The sequence below is a fragment of the Pipra filicauda genome, unplaced genomic scaffold, assembly GCF_003945595.2.
Source record: "Pipra filicauda isolate LSUMZ 115617 unplaced genomic scaffold, ASM394559v2 scaffold13_size5146498_pilon, whole genome shotgun sequence".
NCBI classification, from domain to species: Eukaryota; Metazoa; Chordata; class Aves; order Passeriformes; family Pipridae; genus Pipra; species Pipra filicauda.
Genome location: NW_024103874.1, coordinates 1,623,304 through 1,640,611, shown reverse-complemented (window position 1 = coordinate 1,640,611; position 17,308 = coordinate 1,623,304). Strand labels below are relative to the sequence as shown.

General features: G+C 37.4%; 1 protein-coding gene across 1 annotated transcript; it reads right to left on the bottom strand.

The window, feature by feature from the left end:
• Positions 1–564: 564 nt before the first annotated feature.
• On the bottom strand, positions 565–13,962 carry SPO11 (SPO11 initiator of meiotic double stranded breaks). The gene is made up of 14 exons (XM_027710688.2): positions 13,871–13,962; positions 13,066–13,212; positions 10,404–10,517; positions 7,495–7,583; positions 6,907–6,973; positions 6,592–6,700; positions 5,904–5,990; positions 4,890–4,926; positions 4,557–4,666; positions 3,589–3,688; positions 3,043–3,080; positions 2,154–2,230; positions 1,847–1,958; positions 565–1,277 (listed from the first exon to the last, which is right to left on the bottom strand). The coding sequence occupies exons 2-14, from the start codon at positions 13,209–13,211 to the stop codon at positions 1,158–1,160; spliced, it is 1,206 nt and encodes a 401-aa protein (XP_027566489.2). The 5' UTR covers position 13,212; positions 13,871–13,962; the 3' UTR covers positions 565–1,157.
• Between the last annotated feature and the right edge of the window lie 3,346 nt (positions 13,963–17,308).

Genomic DNA, 17,308 nt, shown 5'->3' with positions numbered 1-17,308 from the left:
TTGGGGATAGGCCTGTGCAGGGCCAGGAGTTGGACTCGAGGATCCTTGTGGGTCCCTTCCAAGTCAGCACGTTCTGTTCTGTGCTTGTGTCATGTCACCTGTTTCGTTTCAAACAGCATTAAACCTTTGATAGAATGCTGCCCCAGCTATTCCAGAAACTCATTCTCATGCAGATGGATCCTTCCTCAAGGCCAAACACACAACAGCTCCAGACATGACCCTCCTGCTGCTGGACCATCCGTGTGTTCCCTGGGTCCACACTGGACACCAGCCATCACTATCAGTTGTGACACTGCTACTGTGCAGTAAATAAAAAGGAATTTAAATTCGAATTTAATACTGGTGGAAGAGCAGTAAAAAAACCCAACTAGATAAATATACTGAAATACTATCTGTAAGATCTGTGCTGGCAACTCTCTAGGACAGTTTTGGAACTATTTTCTGGGCAGTCAATCTGCCTTCCTCACATAAAAGTTATTGTACACTTTAATCACCACAGTTTTCTGCTCCTTTTTACTGTATTAGAGCCAACTAAATAAATAAAATGAGCAAGGGATTCTGTTATGATGTGCATCATTAACAGGACTGTTTATTAAATTCTTAATCAGTAACATCTGCTTTCTTACTTATTCATGGAAGACAGGTAGAAATTTGATTGCTGGAACATTTATAGCTGCTTGAGACATGCAGAAATAAAGAATTATCTCTGACTTTTTTGGTCTGAATTTACAGTGAACACAAACCCCCACCATGTTGTACTTAAAACAATATCCAAAAGGAGTCACATACAATAAATTCTTAACCAAGTCTTTCACTCCCTTCAAAAATAAAAAGCTTGGTACAGCATCATCTTGTGCTTTAAGACAAAAGGCAAAGCAATTCTTGGATACATTTTTAAACTTAACATTTTTCTGTCAAGAAACAACATATTTCATTATCTTTTCTGTATGTATCATTGCATTTGGCACTTTTACACTGCAGAAACCATAGAATGGAAGCAGCAGTATTCTGCAAAAAGAGAAAATTTTAATCTAGATTGATAAAGAAACCTTACAAGAAGCTGACAGATACTCCTCTGCCTCTGCAGGGTTTTTCTCTAAGAGCAGTCAACAAAACAAATCAATATATAGAAAAGCATTTCATTTGCAAAACAGTGCTCATATCCATCCACCAAATTGCAGTTTGTTTGGTAAATAGACTCTGGAAAGGTAATCTTGTGAGAGAGAAGTTAGAACTTGAATTTCAGCCTTCAGTTTAGATGCTGCCATCATTTCCAGCTTAAAAAAAAAAAAAAGAAAAAAAAAAGGAAAAAAATTAATGTGTGATGCTGTAACAGCCTGATCCAGGGGTAAGTAAGAATTTAAGTAAGAATTACACTCATTGGATGTGCACGTAAAACTGTAAAGTCATTATGACTGGAAATGGTGCTGCAAAGTCCCTGTCACTGAGCTGAGATTATTGATTATTTATTGTATGTTCTTGTGTGCACCTCACAGGAACACAATTTATGAGTATCAACAGGAAGGAGGAGGTACACAACCCCTTTTCTTCCATTCTAACCATTTCACAGAATATGTGCCTGAATTGAGATATTTATATTTTAAAAGCTACAGCCAAGATTAGAGGTCTAGTACTGACTAAGGAACTGCTTTAAGCAGTTATGGCAGGAGAGCTTAAAATGCTTCTGAGAGCCATTGAAGCCCCTGGTTCAGACAGACATCCCAGGGCATGGGCTTTCCCAATCTTGCCTTCTTTTAGGGCTGCAAAACCTTACTGGTTCTGCTTGTCAGACACAGGATTTGTCCTGTGGGGAGGAAGAAATAGGAAACAGTAGGTTTATACACACTTCTTTTTTCCACAGTGGCTGACAAGCAATGTAAGGTCTCTTCTGTATACTTGCCAACTTATTTTGATCTTGTTTTGTAAATGGAATCAGGGCATCTTTACTTATATTTAATCTGAAAAGAAAATAAAGTTCTTAGATTTTCTCACACGCTTAAAAATATATTTTTTCCAGCTTATTTCTTTACATTAAGCCAAAATAATGTATGAAAAGAATAATGGATTTAAATGGATATTTGTGCAGTAAGTCAGATTGCATTTGCTGTCTATGAACCAGAAGAACACTTCTGTTTCTTTGGGGAATTACTAACCTCTTGAGATCAGACGGAAGGAGACCGAGCCACTTTATAGATGGAACAGCGAGATGATGGGCCTCAAAAGACATTGACTAAAACAAGAAAGGCTGGCTATAACACTCAGTGATTTTTAGTGTAAGTTATTTGAGATATATGCCTTACAAGGTCATGGTCAGGTTGTATTACAAAGACAAGTGGGCATTTTCACTCTCAGAACGGTATAGGAGAGCACAGAGCAACTGAAGTTTATCGTGTCCCCTTGCCAGGAACCCCCTCCTTTGATACAATTGGCACCCTTTGGCCTAGGACAGGTTCTGGACTAGTGCAGTTTAGGCTAGTCTAGTCTGAACAGTTTGTTTGGGATTTTTACAGTCAATATATTTCTGTTTGAAAAAAAAAAAAATTAGCCAAGAGGGCAATGACAATCAAAACTGGAAATTTCTGGTATTTTCTGCTATAAAGTATGACATCATATAAAAATAACCCAGACAAAGGTTCATCTGGCCCCGTATCATGGCTACAGCAAATATCTTAGGGAAAAGTGTAAAAACAAGCAGTTAATGATACTTCTCAGAATACTCTCCCTGCTCCCAACAGTTTGTGACTCCAACTTTCTGAGCCAGAACTGGTAGTGGTGTACTACTTGATTTTGTCAGGTTGCTTTTAGAATCCATGAAAACTTTTGTCATCTACAGCACCCTACAGCCAAGTAAATTACATGTTGTATAAAGGAAAACTTCCATTGTTCGTAATGATCACAGCATATTCTAGTTTCATTTGGTACACCTGTTGCCCTGTAACTGAACAAAACAAGCCTCCCAACAAAGGTTATAGCATTTCATACCTTCCAGCTTCCAGGCTAGGCTACAAAACAATGTACTTGAAGGGGAAAAAATATACTCACCACAGATCCATATTTGTAGACGCACATTATTTCTACACCTGGGTTGCAGAATATCAAAAATCAAGTGTCTGTTAATGTGCACACTGGGCATTTTTAAGGAGACTGTCTAATTCAATTTTATGGCATAACAGTTATGGCTTTATGATTAGTGAGGTTCTTTATGGCTTAGAAATATTTTTAGAGTATGTCAAAATAATCAGAATTTGAGCATAATAAGTCACCTTCACACAGTTAAATGTTTCACACTGTCTATGCATAGTCAATTCAAGCCCAAGAATAAGCAGCTCTTTTACACATTGTCCAACATTTATCATCAAAGGTGTCTTTCTTTATCTTGTCTAATCCATATCTCTTAATACTCTTGCTTTGAGCAGCTGCTTCTCTTTTTGCATTAATCTTCCTAATTTCACGTGAGATCAATGTAGATACAAAACCTTCTGATTGTGTCTGATTTCTGAGCTCTCAGAACCTTCCCATAAGAGTGAGAAAAGACATTCTAAGCAAATTTTGCTTTCCTTTTATACCACTGAACCTCTACAGATTTACCATGTGGATCTGCATCCATAAGGCTGAAAATAGGAATTTGAAAAGAATCCCACAGCTTCCTGACCAGAAGTCGTGTATTAAGATCTGGTACACCTCTTCCCTAAAGAAATAAAATAAAAGCAAACAGTTTTAGATTAACTAAAACAACACCTGGCTACATATATGTTTACATTTGTCATTTAAAAGCATGCAAACAAACAAACAAAATGCTGGCAGAAACATTTCTCCAGCAGCTGTTTTGCAGGGAGAGTTCTATGCTTCTATTTTGGCTCTGTGAGGAGGGAGGGATGGGCTGGGAGCAGCCTGGCAGGTGTTCTGGGCACTGTAGAAGTATCAGACATTTCTCTGTTCAAGGAGTTAATTTGTAAGGTCTGGGAGTTGATGTATAGAGGTACCCTAGTGTCTGTATAAGCTGGTGTAGGAAGGCCACTTTTTTATCTCAAAATAATATTTATGTCACTAATGGAACAATATAAAACAAGTTCTTGCTATGACTGACTAAAATGGAATGATATGCAGCATAGGAGAAGTGTTTCCTCTCTTTCAGGTGTGGGGAAATGTTTTTTTCTCATTGTATGCATATTAAGTTTACACATTCCTATTAATTCTCCTGGCTCCATAGCTCCTTCAGTACAATCCAAAATCAACCAATTCTGTTTCATTTGGGTTTGCTAAACCTCGGATCCTGAAGGACAAAAGGTCACTCAGCAGTTGAGCCTTTCTGAGACTTTGCAGCAGCACAAAGAAGCTGATAAGCTACCAAGCTCTAAGGAGATGTTTGGAGGAAATAACTATTTAGAATATATATCTCATACTTCTATGAGGAAAATAAATTTTTTTAAATTATTGTTATATATGCTTCATATTAATTTTATTATGGCCTTTTGCCCAAGTTTGAGCACCTCTACAATACTGAAGTATTACTTAAATTAGGTCTAGCTAGAGGATATGAAATGTAAGATGCATACCGTAACCATGATACATGGGGACACTTTGTTGAAGAAGTCATCATCCAGGAGCCTCTGAAAAGTTGCATCTTTTTCTACAATTAACACAAATTTGGCATGTGAGATTAAATCTTTTCTGTTAAGGCTAGCTGCATGCAAAGTGATCCATCATACCAATCAATTAAAACTTAACTGCTCTGAAATACCTGCTCTGGAGCCAAAAGCAGTGATCATGATTCAATTTCAGAGCCAAGAAGCAAAGAAAAAATTACCAGAACATTGTTTAACTTGGAATATTCTTTGTTTTTACTTTATTTTTTCAGTCTATGATGAGAGTTCTTGCTCAAAGGATACTTTTAATTCCTTGAACATTAGATGGCACAGAGACTGCCTAAAACAACACAAATGAGATTATTCATTTTAAATAGAGAAAAATGATATATTTTAAAATAACAGCATTAGGTAATGAAGGACACAATTGCATCTCGAAACAACCATTCATCTTGTCAAGATCAATCTTGACATTTTCACCTTTTTATAAGCATATTCAGCCATTCATATCCTGCTCTATTGTGTCATTCTCCAGGAGTCCCACTGTCATGACAAGATGCTTTTCAAAACTATCACAGAAGATTGTTCATCATATGTCAAGATAATGACAATCACCTGATTAATTTTTGTCTGTCTTAGCCAGAAAAAAAATGTCTGCTTGGTGTGAAGGTAGACAATTTAATACAAATTTAAAATATTTAAGAATTAAATCCTTCCTTTTATTGACCTATAACCTGATTTTATACATATTTTGGAGCCAGAGCCTGAAGACACAGTAGTGTTTACTTTGCATCTCCTATTAGGATTGGCTCAATCTGGCAAGCATATGGATGAGAAAACAGGAACTGGAGGAAGAACTTGGCAAAAGAATATGTATATATTGAAGTGTGTGGTCTGCTTTTACTTCTGACTGCTGAATCACCTCCGGTACCAGGGTGGAAGAACTCAGCAAATAAAAGTATGAAGAGCTGCAGAAGAGCATTAATAACAAGGCACTGCTTACAAAGTGTAATGGGCAGCTAAGGTTACCTTTCAGTTTTTGAAATGAGTGACTTAGGCTTACAGTGAGCACATTTTCCAGAAAATTGTGGCAGTAGTCAGCAAGTCTGAGTTCTATTGCTGCCTTCATACTCTGCATGGCTATAGGAAACCTCTCAGGACTAGGTCAGTTGAACCTCATCTCCTTAAACCACTTTTGCCAGAAGTCAATCTATTGTGGCAGAATTGTGTAATAAATGTGTACAGTGACCTAAACTACAAGAAGTATCTTGTAAAGGCAGATGCTATGAATTACTGTTTCTGTTTTATAATACATACTGTTGCACTGCAGGTACAATTCACTTTTGTACCATCTTCCTCAGTGTAACTTAAATGACCAGCAACAAAACCTTTAGTTGTAGACAGCTGGAAAAAACAGTAAGTTGTACACAGTAAATGGAAAGTTACAGGCTGTCACACTGCACAGGCAAAACAAGAAATTTCTGAAAATAATCCTGGCCAGTACTAAGCAGTGATCAACTGCCATCAGCCCCTTAAACACTAAGCAATGTTGTTGTCATCATGCACATCAAGGCATACTTACAGTAAATAATTTTAGATACAAAGGAACTCTTGTAAGGCAGAGATACAAGTGAATTTGACTGGTTGTTACATTTCTGATAAATTTTAATTTTCATCTAGCCCCCAAGTTAGCAAATCATTTGAGTACAAACTGCTAAACAGATGCCTTGCACTCTAAAGTTTAAGCACTGCCTTCACTAGATAATAGCAAAAGCCTCTGTGATTTTAGCTGGCAGTTTGTCCACCAAGCAAACTCTGAATTTTCTGTGAAGAAAGAAACCCTTTGAGTGCCACGACAAACCATAATTAGGTTTCATTTTCATTAATGACACTTTTTATTTTAACAATGTAATTCCCGCTGATAACTTTTCATGATACTTCCCCTTTCAGTTTAATCTATAAGATTCGGAAATAATGACAAAAACATTTATAAGAACCCACTTACTATATGCAGACTTCTCCGAGGTATCTTAAGCATGCAGGAAATGTCATTGATTATATGGTCCACAGCACTTTGGCTACCAAACAGCAGAGTATCTGAATAATATATATCTCTACCAAGACAAAATTTTGTATTTGCAATTATAATCCTGAAGCAGCTGCAGGGTCATGAGAAATTTATAAAGAGCATCATGAATCAGATCAATCTAAAACATTCTTTGTGCAGGAATCCTACAGGTTTGCATCCTGTAGGCTGTTTTGCACAGAAACACACTTAAAATACAGCTTTATTTGAAATTACAGAAATTAAGTCTGTTACCTTTTAGTTGCATAAGTATTGCTCTGCACCATCTTATAGATCATAGATAATATTTTGAGCATAAGAGCTGGAAAAAAAATTACAAAATATCAATTTTCTGAAGTGATTATATAATCATTTGTCTTTTTATTGACCCATAAATAAAACTGAAATTTTAATGTGCTGTGAAAATACAGAGAGACTGTATTAATCAATAGACTCAATAATTTCTAGCATAATGAGAAAAATATGATGGAGTTAAGTGAGGGAATGTATGCCCTGATGTCCAGGCCAAGAAATTAAATGACTGAGTTAGAAAAAGAAATGACCTTATTGTCTGTATTCCAAGATTCCTTTCCTAGCCAGCTTTTTGAAGAAGGGGAAAAACTCTAAGAATATTGTATTAATTTCACTGTCACTCACTATAATTTAATAGAGAAAAGCTGAAGGGCTGGTCATAGTATCAGGTTATATCAGCCACACAATTATAAACTGCAGTGCATAATATATTAATTTTTTTTTTTACAAAGTTTTGAACTACAACACAAAAAAAAACCCCAAACCAAAACCCCAAGAATTCTTCTTTTGGACTTTTTTTTTTTAACTTACCAAATCTTGGTGCTGATTGAGGGCAGTCACTTCTTATCTGTTTTGTAGTACAACGTGGTATCATCTGTAGACCTACAGAATCTTTAAATCTGACACATTCCAAACAAGTACAATGTAAACTCACTGAATAAATGTAAATTGTTGTCTGCAAGGTAATTCAGCCTCAGACCTCTTTCCTATAATCAAATGCTCCAGGGCTATTTTCAAACTCAGCATAGAAACCATCAGCTTGGGTGGAGTTAGAGTGGCCAGAGGAAAAAAGGCAGGAAAGAGTTTCCCAAGATGCTTCAAGACTGAATTCAAGCATAAAACATACAAGTTTCCAGACAAAAGCAGAGACAAGAAAAATATTTTAGTTATGTTTAGAACCATTAATATATCAGCATCAATAACTTTTAAAAATGAAAACAAAGGAATAAATGACAGGAAAAAATGTGAACCATTATTAGAACACTAGAAATCAAGTTTGACACAGTGACTTTCTGATGCAGAATGTGTGAAAAGCTGTTACTGTTTCAGATGACAATAACATTATCTAGTTTATGCCCTTAAATTATTATCAGAAGAACTCAATTATACTCTGTTATTAACTTTTGGAAACAGAAAGGTGACCCATCCTGTCCTCTAAAGAGCTTTTTAATCTAAATGAGCTCCACCATTTCACTCTTCACTGTTTCGTGTGTGAAGATGCACATTTCACCAAAAGAGTCAGTTATTTTCTTAAGGACACTTCACTATTTTACAGAAAATTATTTTAGTGCCTTATAATATGGCAGTCCTAACTTTAAAGCACTCCTTTTCATTTCATAGTTTTGTGTGTACTATTAAAAAGTACCCGTGGTATAATGGCTGTAATTTCATCTAAAACCACATCACGTTTCTCGATTTGTTTGTCGAAGGCTTTGCTTCGTGCATCCTTTGGGTGGCAGAGCACACACGCTGCACAAACCCGAAGGCACAACCCAGTGTAGCATCTGCCTGCCAGCTTTAAAGTAACTTTATTGCCTTTGTAGTGCAACATTTAAAAGGAATTTGTGCTTAACCATTGCCTGCTCTCTACATTGTAACAGAAGAAGAGGAAAACTGTAATCAAGACTTGGCTGAGCTGCTCCCAGGTTAAACCCCGAACGCTCCAATTCTTCCTAGGACTGTGCTTTCTCCAGCAGAGGAGTTTTCTATAAAATCTTTATTCCACTACTGGGAATTTTTTTGTGTATTTAGTTTCTTTAATTCCTGAAAAGATAAAGCTGGAAAATGAAAAGCGACTGTACTACCTAAGGCTTGATATTCTCACTGATTGACATCATTCTCAGGTAAATACCTCTGTGGGCATCTACAAATGTTTACAAGGAACATGTTAAACATGAAATCATTCCCTTGTTCTACTCATTCCTGCCCAGAACATTCCAGCTGGAATAGGTTGGGTATGAGAAAGCTACCTAAAAAAGAAAAATAATGCCCCACTGATTGTGTTTTCTGCCATTCATATTATATTTTGGCATCCTGATTTTATTTTTGATTATTTATTGTGATTTTAATCTTCCTGACATGTATTAAAGTGGGATATAGGTCACTGTTCAATGGAAATACATATCTGAGATTATATTTCTCCACCAGAAATAATAGTTCCGCTTTTTTTAATGTGATTGATGAGTCTTATTTTTAACATACTGTGATCTTAACTTGTTTTAATTTGAATGTTTTTCCTCGTATGTGTTCTGATGGCAACTAAAGGCTCACATTTGTTTTTCTAGCCCGGAATGCCATTTCCCTGAAGACTGCCAGACATTGCATAACTTTGTTATAGTATTTTAATTTTACAGACATCTGAGTGAAATATTTTTGTCAAACTATCAAGACACAAACCATTAAATTCCCTGGAACATACAAGCCTTTCAGTTAACTGATTACCTTCAGGCCCCTCAGGTTTTTTGATTGGCAGAAGTTTATTGTTCTCATTAAATGAGTGTTCCACCAAAGTGTTACACCTGGAAAGTGTGCTGTGCTTCCTCCCCCTTAAATGTTTGTAATGTGTCCACTTACAAGCGCCTCTGTAATCGTATCAATCTGAATATTATTTAACCCACTGGTGTCCAAAGCTGTTACAAGGCCAGAGATAGATTTGTGTCTTCCTTTATTCTTTTGCTTCTGTATTATAGAAGGCAGTTAATCTCCTAGTATTGGGGATTCTCAGGTTGAATGAGCTCCTTGGAAAAACACTGTTGCATAAGCACTTTCCTACAAATCACAGAGTGTGCTGTAAAGGAGGACAAGTTGCTTTTATTCTAATCCTGTTTAGATAAGCTGGCATAAGACCTGAAATTTAGATAACATATTGGAAACTTGGTTTGCTTTATTTGGCTGGTGATTAACTTAGAACACACCACACAGGTAAGAAACACAATGGGAAGAGGGGAGATGCAGCTTCTCTGAAGAATAAAAAGCTAAGTTTATCACTATCATTTTAAGAAATAAGATACCATGAGGAAAAGCAGAGAAAAAGAAAAAAGAAAGCACAGAATGGGTTTGGAGGATGGAATTGCTAGTAATTTCTTCCAGCCCCAAACAGGTTTTTTCACTCAAACAAAACATATCATTTCTGGTTTCTACTGCTTCCAGAAAATGATTGTTTACAGTACCTCCCTTTCCTGTCCAACCCCTATTACAGTGGTTTTACATTCTCTTTTATGCTATGGTCTGCTATTATTTAATACACGATGCCTGTTTGGAGTGGTTACTAAGCATTTATGCTTTATTTGTTCATTACTTCTTAAGAAGTCAAATTATTTATGGATTCTAATACTTACAGAACTACATACAATTAACTTTTCTGGAAGTTATATAATCAAATTTATATTCATGGAATTTATATTCATAGAAGGCAGAACTTTAAAATATATACTACTTACTCTATGTTCCTCCAGTCTGTTCTGTTTGCCACTGTGAGAACAGGTGCTTTTTTTTGGGCCAAGCTTTGAAGCACACCTTGAATAACATTTTCTATTGCTTCAAGAACTTCAGAACTGAAACCAAGACAATTAATGATACAGATCATATGATAACAATCTCATTCTACTTTGAGTTTTGATCAAGTATCCTCACTCTTACAAAAATCATGGAAGCTAAAACTGCTTTCAGCATCCATTTGTTTCAGAAATGTGGAAGAATGCTTTTGTTTTTTAATTTTGTTTTGCTCAGTTTCCCTAAAACCTTTGCCTTTCCATTCCAGATGCATGACTGAGGACACAATTTAAAGTATATTTCTATTCAATCCTGAAACCATCAAATTTTTCACCAGCTGAACTTTTAGACCAAGCGGCTGGTTTGTGACTAATGATTAATGTTTTACTATAAATGATGTAATATTGGCTTTGGCTGTGATTTCAGCAAAGTTTTTTTTTAATGCTGTAAATTTAAAAAGTGTTCAATAGCACAAACACTTCCTGTTGTACCACTGCACATTAACTTTTGATCTGCTGCCCTGAACAAACTATTAGGGGTTCTAATTATACGAAGGCTCAGTCTCGACAGACACACCATGAAGAGAATAAAATCTGGATCTTTCACCTAAAAAGACAAAGTAACCTTGCAGCAGATCCCTTACAGCAAAACCCTGGCCTGGTTTGAGTGTTATGACAGATGCTTTTTATTTTCATAAGCAATCTGACTCCAACACTTCAGCTGTCCTTAGAATTACAAGTGTACTATACACTGTCATAAGTCTAGGTAGGAATTAAGGATTATAAAGAACTTATTTTAGCTCAAAGTTTTATCAACAAGGTCCGATTTTGTCATTAAGTAATACACTGAGAAATGATGAGCCAATACCAGCACAGGCCACACAAAATGAATTATCCCATTACAACATCAGCAATGATTTTTAAAGCTGGGCTGAGTCTCCTTAAACAACAATGAATTGTCACTACGGCTCCCCTCTATCAGCTGACCATATTTCTTCCATTTTGTAGCTCAGCTTCCACATACTCCCCATTCTGTTGAAACAGAATTATAATTATTTTTTAGAGCAATTTCTGGAGAGTATTAACCTTTTATTTTAAAATGTTAGTCATAATAGTATCTGTACTTTAAAAAGCCTGATGGTATTACTAACATTTTTGTCTGCTAATATTAAACTGTTCAAGAAACACAATGTAAGTTTTTTACTGGTTTTCAGATGAATAAATTTGGAGATAGAGAGACTAATGACTTTCAAAAAGGTAAAACAGTGAAGCATTTGCAGTGTTGATAGTACAAGAAGGCCTGCTCATGCAGCCAATATATAAATTAATTTTCTACTGTATAATAGCTTTGGAATTAGTTCCAAGACTCCCTAAATTTCAGACTCCTAGTCTCTTCCCCCAAATTCAAAATCTTACATCTCTCTGTCATATCCAAAATAGAAATTCTTTTAAGCACAGAGGAAATGGTTGGCTGGTGAGCTCAATGTGCCATGCAGCAAGAGGTAAAACAGGTAAGCAAAGCTGACTCTGGTGCGGAGCTCCAACACCACACAATTTAGTGTTGATGACAATAAAAATCTGTATGGGCAGATGGAAGAAAGAACAGGTAGGAAATCTAAACCATGTTATTGCTTTCATACTCATAAATATTTTACTTATTCATTTGGTTCTGTCCACTGTAACTGTCTCAATATTCCACATGTTACTTCCAGGTTTGCTGCAGAATTTGAAAGTCCAGGTTTCTGTTCCAATCCCAATTTCCTAATTTGTCAGCCAACAGAAGTTGTAAATGTCATATGCAATATGCAAAATGTAAAATAAGAGGAAGAGGACAGCAAGTCTTTGGGTACCCCCTGCTGATATTCTGTCCCTTTTTGCAGAGATTATCTGAATTTTAATAAGCAAACATGCAACACTGGCCAAGTATGTCTACTTAAAATTCATTGTGGTTTAGTCAACAGTGACATGTGAGCAGAGAAGGAGAAGGTGCTGCACAACTCACAGGGTTTGCCTGATCACTTCTAACAGGCTGCAGCATGACTGGATACTTGTTTCTGTATAAAACAAGAACTGCGTAAAAGATTAATATTGTAGCATCTTTAGCAAGCAAAAAATATAAATGCCCAAAAGAAACAGTTACAAATAAAAATCTGCAAGGTAATAAAGCAACACTCTCCAAAACTTAGAACTGTGCATCTCTAAAGTCATGAGCTTTCCACACCCTGCCAGAGACCAAGAACTCTTATCATCATCATCATCATCATCTAGCCTTTTCTTTTTAAAATACTTTAATGATGCTCCTAATCTGTTCTATCCTTTGAGACTGATATACTGTGTGCAGAAAGACACTCTAAAAATTGATGAGTGTTTTTTGTTGGTGTAATTCACTATACTCATTTTGTCATGGTTTTCTCTATTTCTGGCTGTAGCCACAGACATTTTAGAGAGATCTGAGGGAACGGAGATGCCGTTTGCAGCGTGAGAGCCCCTTTGTTTTTGTAGGGGAGTATGTTTTTTGCATTAGCACCAGCTCATTCCGTGCAGTCATGTGCTACCTACTTAAGCATTATCACAGGAAGAGAGCACAGGTGCTATTTTCCACATATTTTACCTGGGGACGTGGCTGTCACGTCCAGACAGACTTGTTTTCCTGAAGCTGGCCTTGTTCCCAGCTGGCACTTCAGTGGAGCACACACTGCGCTCCCCCATGACGGCTGGCACAGACCAATCCAGCTCCTCTGGAAGGGATGAAGCCATGCTAACAAGAGACAAAAGAGGTTACCACAGAAGTTAGAAGCTGCTCTTCTGCATGCTGGACGTAAAACTCACGATCCGAGCTCAAACCAGAGGCAGAGAGAAAAGGCAGAAATTTTCTGTAGCAGCCAAGGTCAAGATTTTCCCGCCCTTCCTGACTGACCACCTGAGGGCTTCTCCCTCCATTTCTAATAAGCAGCAGCTGGCACTGCTTATCCTGTCCATCTGAGGGCTTCTCCTACCCATCCTGTCCAACTGAGAGATTTTCTCACCCATCCTGTCCAACTCAGGGCTTTTCCTGCCCATCCTGTCCAACTGAGAGATTTTCTCACCCATCCTGTCCAACTCAGGGCTTTTCCTGCCCATCCTGTCCAATTGAGGGCTTTTTGTGCCCATCCCGACCAACTAAGGGCTTTTCCTGACCATCCTGACCGACTGAGGGCTTCTTCAACCCTTCCTGACTGACCAAGGGATTCTCCAACTCTTCCTGACCAGCTGAGGGTTTTCCCTGCCCTTTCTGACTGACTGAGGGCTTTTCCCACCCTTCCAGACTGACTGAGAGAGTTTCCCACCCTTTATGACCAACTGAGGGCTTTCACCACCTGTCCTGACCAACTGAGGGCTTTGACCACCCTTTATGAACAAACAATGGCTTTTCCCACCTTTTCTGACCAACGATCGGCTTTTCCTGCCCTTCCTGACCAACGGAGGTCTTTCCCCACCTGTCCTGACTGACCAAGGGCTCCTCCCGCTCTTTCCGACCCTCTGAGGGCTTTTCCCGCCCTTTTCGACCGACCAATGGCGTCTCCCGCTCTTGCTGACAGACAGGCGATGGCCCCGCCCCCCATCCCACCCAACCATGGCCTCCCCTCAGACCCGTCCCTGGAGCCGCCGTGTGTGAGGAGATGTCTCAGCACAACCTCCACAGCACCCAGACTGCTGGAACAAATCCGGCCTAGAAAGCAGCCGAATGGTCTATCAGTACTTTCCTCATCCTTTCTGCTCAACCGGCCATTTTCTTCTCCTCTTAATGTCAAACGCCTGTTCCTGACTGTTCTAAGTGGCCGGAGGAAAGCCGAGAGAGCCGAAAGCTCCAGCTCCACTTCCTCCCCCAAAATGGAATTCAACTTTTATTGAGATTAAAGATTTAACACTATTTTTGTCATTAGCTTTCAGCATTCCAAAGGTTTGCAATGGTCTTACGATACATATTCAAATCTTTCTCAATACACTCTGAAAATCTTGTGTTCTAAGCAAACAATAAACCCCCAGTTCTAAGAGTTGTGAATCACTGGCTTCCAGGGAAGCTGAGATTTAAGAAAAAAAAGCAAATCCTAAATATTTAAACAGCTTTTACTTTTGCAGTTATGATATGCCAAGGCGTATTTTCAACTCCTAATTTACGTCATCATAATTGACTTCTGATAGTGCTCACTTTGAGCGTGTTAGCAGTTACTTAGGACATAAATAACTTAAGCCTTGTCCTTTCTAGAGGAAAATTTTCAAAGCCCACTGTTGATACCATCTTTTATGCACAGCAGTCAACAATATTGGAAGCTGTGCTCAATCCAGCTCACAGCCAACAGCACTTCAAACATTGTGGTGCTTAGACTTGTTGTTAGCAAGTTGGATGATGTAGTGTTTAAAATGTTGCAGGCAGCTGGTTTCTCCTGCTGCTCCATTAGCTGCTACCACTGAACCTTTCTTCTTTAGTACTTTTGAGATTAAGCCATCCAAATCCAGCTTGGGTAGGTAATTAAAAAATTCATGCATTGGTTTATTCAAGGAAAACCTCAGGCTATGATGATATGAGCACAAGGTGCTTCAATTAACAGAGGTAAGTGAAAGAAATGGGAGTAATAAATTGAAATTTTCAGATCTTTCATCTTAAGTCTTTGGCCTTTAGGTATCTTGAGATCACTCCGGAAATATTTATGTAAAATCTCTGTTGCAGTTTCCAACAATTCAACATCAAAACAAAAAAAAAAATTGTTTGATATGGAACTGACAAAATTATATCATGCCCCCGGCAACAGACTGCAAACAAAACTAAACACATCCACTTGTGAGAAGCCAATTTAATGACTTATCTCTTCCTCATAGCAGCAAACAAGAACTGTAAAAAAGCACAACTAAAATACTCAATGCTTCTATCTGAGCTTTAAAAAACCAGAGATTGAAAAACAAGTAACAATGACAAAAAATTTCCATGTTTCTACCTTATACTACACATATAAATACAAATATAGATATTTCTAACTAAATAAATTCATATCCAGAATATAAGTAAATGAACTGCAATCAATAAATTAACTAGCAAGTTAATTTCCTAAATTTCTCTTTCTTTATTTTCCCTTTTTAACATCTGCTCATCAAAAAAACCCACCAAAATTAAATTCCAAATATTGACTTAATATATGTATAAAAGAAGGGAAATTAATATGAAAATACAAAAAGAACTATTATTAAATATTAAGATAGAAAGAAAGACGTGAAAGCAGCAGTGAAGCAATGCAGATCTCTCATCCTGCCTCTACAAAGCTGTGCAGTAGATGGCACCACAGATGGCAGAGAAAATGCTCCCACTTGGAGGCTGTCAAATTTAACCCCTTGATTTCACTAATCCTTGATAAAACAAGTATGATAGGTAATGAAGCACTTTCAGATTTGTTTGCTTTGAAAGATACCCTGTTATCAAAAAGTTCCCTTAAGATTTTCTCCTATTATAACCCATGCATGCTCTTATCAGGACTCTTCCAGAGGGACCTGTGCTCTGGAATACTCTGCATGACCTGTCTGATGCCACTTCCAAAGACTATCTGTAACTGCTGAAGAAAAGCCTGTCTGGATCAAAACCTGTTGCTATCAGTACATACTACACATAAAAAGAGTGATATAGAACAAAAATGTGCATTTATCTTGTGCATTTATCTTTTTAATTGCTTGTTACTGATTTTGCATGTATAAATAGCTGCCTCAGTGGAATAAATGACACGTAAACAGATATGTGCATTTTGTGGTTTCCTTCACTGCATACCTTTTGAAAAGATTTTTCCTCTTTTCATAGGTAGTTAATATCTTACATTAAGTTTTCATGATTGCTGGGATAAGTATTTCTCTCCAAATGGTCTGTCCTTTATTCCTTTCATAGGCTGGTAGGAAAACCAGTGGGTCTGATCTGTCTATTTTCAATGAATGTCAAACAGCAGGTGAAATCAAGTTTAAAAGCCTAAAAAGGGAGACATCTGTGGAAGGTAGTGATCCAGTGCAAGCCAGAAGGATTTGGGCCAGACAGGAGTGTTAAGGAGATATTTGGAAGCTTAAAAACTACAATAAGAACAGAACAAAAAAACTCCCCACCAGCCACTTAAGAGCTTCTTAGGAGTATACCTAATGTATTCCAGAAAGCTTCAACTTCTTTCCAACACCCTTAATTGTGATCTGGACAGTCCTTGGACGGGCAGACAATTTGTGAGCCAAAGGATTTTACTGTGAAACGGTCAGGATGAAACAGGAGCCAGATCTATCACCTGCCACTTACACAAAAAGTTGCTGATCTTTTTCTAATGAGCAAAGCCCAGAGAAATAGGAGATGAAAAGTCATTCACTGCTAACAGCTCACAACTTCAAATGAGATATCTCCTTCCAAATAACATGGGTGGTTAAAAAGAATGACCCAAAACTAATGCATGTTTTCAGTTTACCTGGCTCCAGAGCGAGAAACACCTGCAAAATATTTATTCTGCAGTGAGCCAAATCACTGTAAGAGGAAGTGAGGTTTTGTTACTATCCTTTCTCTTGGTGTTTTATCTTTCAGCCAAAAATAAACTCTACAGGCCATTCTTAAAGGGAAAAGTAGCTTTCATCTAACCTCTGTCAATTTTCAGATCCGTATTTTCTAATGCGTAGTAATGTATTTTTGGTGGCAGGTAAGACAGGTACTTGAGACAAAGAAACACAAAGTAAATGAAATGAAATAATTCCTTTTCCCAATTCAGCACAAATGGCACGTGCACTCTAGTTCATTGACAGTAATTAAATTAAAAATGGGCAGCACTGTACAACTGAACATTTGGACATATAATTTTTATGTGCTGAGA